Consider the following 5,783-nt stretch of genomic DNA (forward strand, 5'->3'; position numbering starts at 1 on the left):
CAAGAGATAGGGCATCTCACTATGTTGCTCAAACTGGATCTGAACTCCTGGGCTGAAGTAATCCTCCCACCTCCTAAGTAGCTAACACTACAGGAATATGCCCCCATGCCCGCGGCCAGATTACACTTGTTTTTGATCTTTCTTGAGTTGCTTTCTCTTTCATATCCTTCATTTTCTTCTTATAAATTAACTTTTCATAAATTCATCATTAATTTCCTTAGGAAGTTATAGTTACTTTCTCTAGGACATTTGTAAGGAATTCCTTCTCTCATTTAGTGATCCTCTCCTCATCTTTCCTCTTCTCCTTAGAAGCATTTATCCTTATGTGCACTACCCATCTCCATAACTACCCTTACTCACCACTCTTCTCTAGCTTCTCCAACATGCTAGTAGACGTCACCTTCCCCTAGCCCTTGGTCCTCACACCATCAAATCCATCATCCTTTCCCATTGCCAGGTAACCTTGCAATAAACAGCACCTATTCTGGTTCCTAGGTTTCTTTGCCCAACACTATCACTGCTGACACAGGGCAGAGGATATGCAGAAAGAGGTTCACCATGATCTCACCAGCCATGAACTACTGGATCTAAGCAATCCTCTATCTGTTTAAGTTGCTGTAGTAGGATTCCTATTACTTGCAGCATATGCCTTTTTACACTTCATCTCAGCCAAAAGGCAGAAAGGTGACAGTATATGCCTTCTTAACACACACAAGATTTCAATTTTTTTTTTTTGCAGTTTTCTATGCTGCTTAAACACTTGATAATAAGCATATTTTCTTTTTTCTTTTTCTTTTTCTTTTTGAGGCAGAGTTTCAGTTTGTCGTCCTCAATAGAGTGCCATGGTGTCACAGCTCACAGCAATCTCCAGCTCCTGGGCTTAGGCAATTCTCTTGCCTTAGCCTCCCGAGTAGCTAAGACTACACTATAGGCATCTGCCACAACATCCAGCTATTTTGTGTGTGTGTGTGTGTGGTTTGGCCGGGCCAAGTTCAAACCTATCACCCTTGGTATATGGGACAGCGCCCTACTCACTGAGCCACAGGCGCTGCCCAGCATACTTTCTATAATCAAAAACCAGGTTATTTTCATCTTGAAAATAATAGCTTGTAAAACCATGGCCTAAATGGCAACATCAGAATAGTACTATATTCAAATAAGAAGTTCAAATAGAGATCAGCATAGCCTGAGAGGTTCCCAGGCTGGTTAAGGTTGTGTCACCAGTGTGCCTCCCCTGCCAGTCTGGAGCACGCCACCTCTCAAAGGTCACCTTTCTCTGTTTCCCAGGGTAGTCCTGTTTTCTACCTTTCTGTCCTCTTTCCCTGCTCCTCTTCTCAAATACCCTGCTCTAGCCCTAAAAATACCAAAGGTATAAATTACTCTCTTTCTAAGAAACCAATTACAAGAGGGAGTTCTTAGTACTGAAATTCTGCTATATTTCATCCCTATACCTCCTTCCTCTGCACTGAAAAGAAAAGAGAGAAGAGAAATAAGGCCATGGGGAGTCAGGAGATGCCATATAAGTGAGGCTCTTCCCTTACCTTTGTTAGCCTCTGAATATTCTTCTTATAAAGAGATGACAAGCATTGTTTCACCAGTCCCATGTTGTTATCACGAGTGAAAGTTTCACTGTGCTTGTTCACCAAATTTCGAAGTTCTGAAGGGTTATTGGTTGAATAAACTTGTGCTAACTCATGGTATGCATTGCTAAGAGGCTAATGGTTTGAAGGAGGCAAAAAGAAAAAAAATTAAAATTTCAGAAGACTCAGATTTTCACAAGCAAAAAAAAAAAATAATTTTTTAAAAAAATAATATATTTTAAGAAAGTACATTCCATATTGTTGTAAGTTACAACAGATTATTACCTAACAAATTATAATTTACCCAAAGCAAATACCTAACGGTTCCAAAGCGGAGTTGTCAGTGAGAACTGAAGTAAAAGTTTAGTGAGCAGAGCCCTTCATTCAAGAGCTCTAGTAAGATTTTGAATACTTAGGCAAACTGAGAGTTCAATCAAACCAGCATTGTTTCTCCTATATTTTGGGTAAAGCATAATGAAAAAATAAAAAAAAAAAACAAAATCAATCCTTACAGGAGCTTAAACAAGCACAGCTACAAGAGCTGTAAGTACCTAGAGCAGAAGTTGGAAAACAGGTTCCTGAGTAATAGTCTATGTCAACCGGGTGACCAGATTAATACGGAATGGAATAGAGTTAAGTGATTCTGACTTGACTGCAGCTCCCAGACAACATTTAAGAAATGTCTACTAATTTGAAGCTACAAAGAGAGCTAAATCACTATAAAATAAAAGAACTATATCTTTATGATTTCTTTATGTACTGAACATGCTCATATAAGAAATTGCTATCATTTTATTTTAAAAACTTACCTTAATGAATCTACCCACAATTTGAGATGTATATTTCGGTAGCTGTTGTACTTTTCCCAGTAATATCAAAGACACTAAAATATACTTCTTATATGATTCCAACATGATATGACTGACTGCCATGGCAGGAGTAGTTATAGCCTAAGCAAGAGAAGAATACTTAGTGTGAAGACAGAATACGCTGCAGGAGCAAAAGGCCATTAACCACATGTGTCGCTTTAATTATAAAGCAATAGTACTGACATTGAATGGACCATTATTTTTATAGCAGCTTTACTGAGATATAATTCACATAGTATATTTGATTATACAAGTCCATGGATTCCAGTATATTCATTATGTTGCAAAACTATCACCACTACCTAATTTCATACCTAATTTGCACCCGACCCCCCGCCCCACAGAGAAGCTCCTTCCTTAGCAGTCATTTCCCATTGTCTCCTGTCTCCAGGACCAGACAACCACAAATCTATTTTCTGTCTCTATAGACCCTTCATACAAATATGTGGTCTTTTGTGATTGGCTTCTTTAATTCAATCTAGTGTTTTCAAAGTTCATCCATGTTGTAGTATAAATGGATACTTCATTCCTTTTTATGGTTGAATAATATTTCACTGTGTAGATATACCACACTTTGTTTATCCAGTCCTCCACTGATGCACATTTGTATTGTTTTTACCTTCTGGCTATTTTGAATAGTGCTATGAACACTGGTGTATATGTTTTTGTGTGGACATGTCTTCATTTCTCTTGGGTATATTCCTAGAAGTGAAATTGCTGGGTCATATAATGACTATGTTTAACACTGTGAAGAACTGTCAAATTGTGACTATACCACTTTACAACTCCATCAACAATTATAAGGGTTCTAACTTCTCCAAATTCTCATCAACACCTGTTATTGGCTGGCTTCTTAAATCTTAGCCATTTAAGATTTGGTACGTGTGAACCACATCACACTGTGATTTCAACTGGTATTTCCTTAATAACTAATGATAATGAGCATCTTTTCATGTGCTTATTGGCCATGATAAGGTCAGGGTTTATATATCTTCCTCTATGTACTACTTAATATCCTTTGAATTTTAAATCATGAGAATGTTTTACTGATCAAAATATATAAGACTTAAAAAACACAAAACACAGTTTTAGCATAAGAAGATAAAGTTCATTCAGTTCAAGCTTCCCTACAAAGGTCAACAGATGTCATAACTTACCCCAAATTAGGGTATAAGTGGCAAAGCCTAAATTAGAAGCTATCCATTAGCACTCTTCTCTTCAACTTCAGGAGCAAGTTACTAACACTTACATGATCACAGAAAATCAGTCTTTGAAAGGACCTCTGAGTGAAGACACTCAGAGGCTCTGGAATCAATCCACTCCAGCTCTAAACCTAAGGGAACATGTTTTTGATCACTAGAATTCAAGACAATCTCAAGGGCAAAGAGATCATTACCTACCTGTTCATAAAAGTAGAGTGCTCTTTCAAAGTTCTTCAGCCCAGTATAGATCATCCCCCCATAATAGTAGTAACATAAAAAGTGCTTCGCATCATAGGCTCCATTCTCTTTACAGATATCCATCATGTCCACATCAAGATACGGGAGAGCAGGCTTAAAGCATTTGGCCAGCAAACAAAGCTGCGAGCAAATGGAAATCAAATCTTCACTTTAATTTTAGCTTAGGAGGTATGAGCAGAAAAATTCATGGATTCTAGAAATTTCAAAAAAATGTAATTTTCTCTTACATTAATTTAAATGATCTTGATTAAACTTCAACACATCATAGGTTACTATCTCTTATCTGAAATACTTGGGACCAAAACTATTTTAGATTTTGAAATATTTGCATAATACAAACCAGCTAAGTGTCCCTAATCCAAAAACCTAAAATCTAAAATGTTCCTATGACTATTTCCTTTGATGGTCATATCAAAACCCCCAAAGTTTCAAATTTTAGAGCATTTTGGATTTCAGATCAGGAATTCTCAATCTCTATTCCATTATCTTTTCTTTTTTCTTTTAACCCTCCAGGAGAAAAGGAGCCCACTGCATTTTCTTAACTACTCAGAATAAAAGAGCATTTCTTTATTTAAAAAAAAAAAAAAACCCACCATAAGATGGAGTACACAACAGATGAACTGAGAATAACAGGAACTCCAGACAAAGCTCAGTTATCGCTTAACCCACCCACCACCCAGCTGTTGACAAGTGGGTAAAAACATGCGTCCTTTTTCTCTTTATTGAACTTGTGGAATACAAGTAGACCAGCATGATGTGATAAAAATAGAAGTCTTTTCTTAAATTAATCTTTTTCTGTTTTGAATCCTTTAGGCAAGTGTAGTACACTACATTTGTCTTATGCAACTCAAGAAAGGAAACACTTGGATGTGAGGGTGATCTGGCTGTGACATCTGTCACTCCATTGATTGCCAGGGTTGATTCAGTTGATCTGGCTGGCTAGGCAGGTGTCCCCTTCCTCCCTCACTGCTCCATGTGCATCCCTTTGGAAGCTGTGCGCTCAGTGGAAGAGGACGACCTTCCCTGATAGAGGAGGACTATTCTTCAGTCAAGGGTATACGAGTAGCTGCACTCCTCTGCTAGAACGTCCAAACAAGCTTACAAGAAAGCAAGCACTTGAAAAAGTTCTCTATCTAGACCAGCGGTTCTCAACCTGTGGGTTGCAACCCCTTTGTAACAATGAAAATACATCCTGCATATCAGATATTTACATTACGATTCATAACAGTACAAAATTACAGTTATGAAGTAGCAACATAAATAATTTTATGGCCGGGGGGGTCACCCAACATGAGGAACTGTATTAAAGGGTCACAGCATTAGGAGGCATCAGGAAGGTTGAAAGCCACTGATTTAGACAATAGTGATATGGTGTAGACATATGTACAAACTCATCAAGCTATATACTTTAGCACTTTATTGTATGTACTTTACTGTATGTACATCTCATTCACAAATCTTTAAGAGATAAAAAAAAAAAAGGAAGCATATCTTCATGAGAAACTAGAACATGTATCTGATATATTCCACATCCATATTATTTATTAAAGAAACAACGTAAAGGGCGGTGCCTATTGCTCAGTGAGTAGGGCGCCAGCCCATATACCAAGGGTGGCCGGTTCAAACCTAGTCTGGGCCATCTAAAACAGCAGTGACAACTGCAACAAAAACAGCCGGGTATTGTGGTAGGTGCCTATAGTCCTAGCTACTCGAGAGGCTGAGGCAAGAGAATCACCCAAGCCCAAGAGTTGGAGGTTGCTGTGAGCTATGATAGCACAGCATTCTATCAAGGACAACAAAATGAGACTATCTCAAAAAAAAAAAAAAAGAAAGAAAGAAAGAAAAGATACAATGTAAATACACCCTGCAAACTT

General features: G+C 37.9%; 1 protein-coding gene across 5 annotated transcripts in view; it reads right to left on the minus strand.

The window, feature by feature from the left end:
• Positions 1-5,783, minus strand: part of COPS3 (COP9 signalosome subunit 3) — a 31,361-nt gene that overhangs the window by 16,093 nt on the left and 9,485 nt on the right. For all 5 annotated transcript variants that reach the window (XM_003791027.2, XM_023513972.1, XM_012806026.2 and 2 more), the window contains 3 exons: positions 3,850-4,029; positions 2,390-2,530; positions 1,542-1,715 (listed from right to left, as the gene is read on the minus strand). In XM_003791027.2, coding sequence (XP_003791075.1) covers positions 1,542-1,715; positions 2,390-2,530; positions 3,850-4,029 — 495 coding nt within the window. The remainder of the gene's footprint in view (positions 1-1,541; positions 1,716-2,389; positions 2,531-3,849; positions 4,030-5,783) is intronic.

Source organism: Otolemur garnettii, unplaced genomic scaffold (genome assembly GCF_000181295.1).
Source record: "Otolemur garnettii isolate 467f Iridium unplaced genomic scaffold, OtoGar3 scaffold00046, whole genome shotgun sequence".
Classification (NCBI taxonomy): domain Eukaryota; kingdom Metazoa; phylum Chordata; class Mammalia; order Primates; family Galagidae; genus Otolemur; species Otolemur garnettii.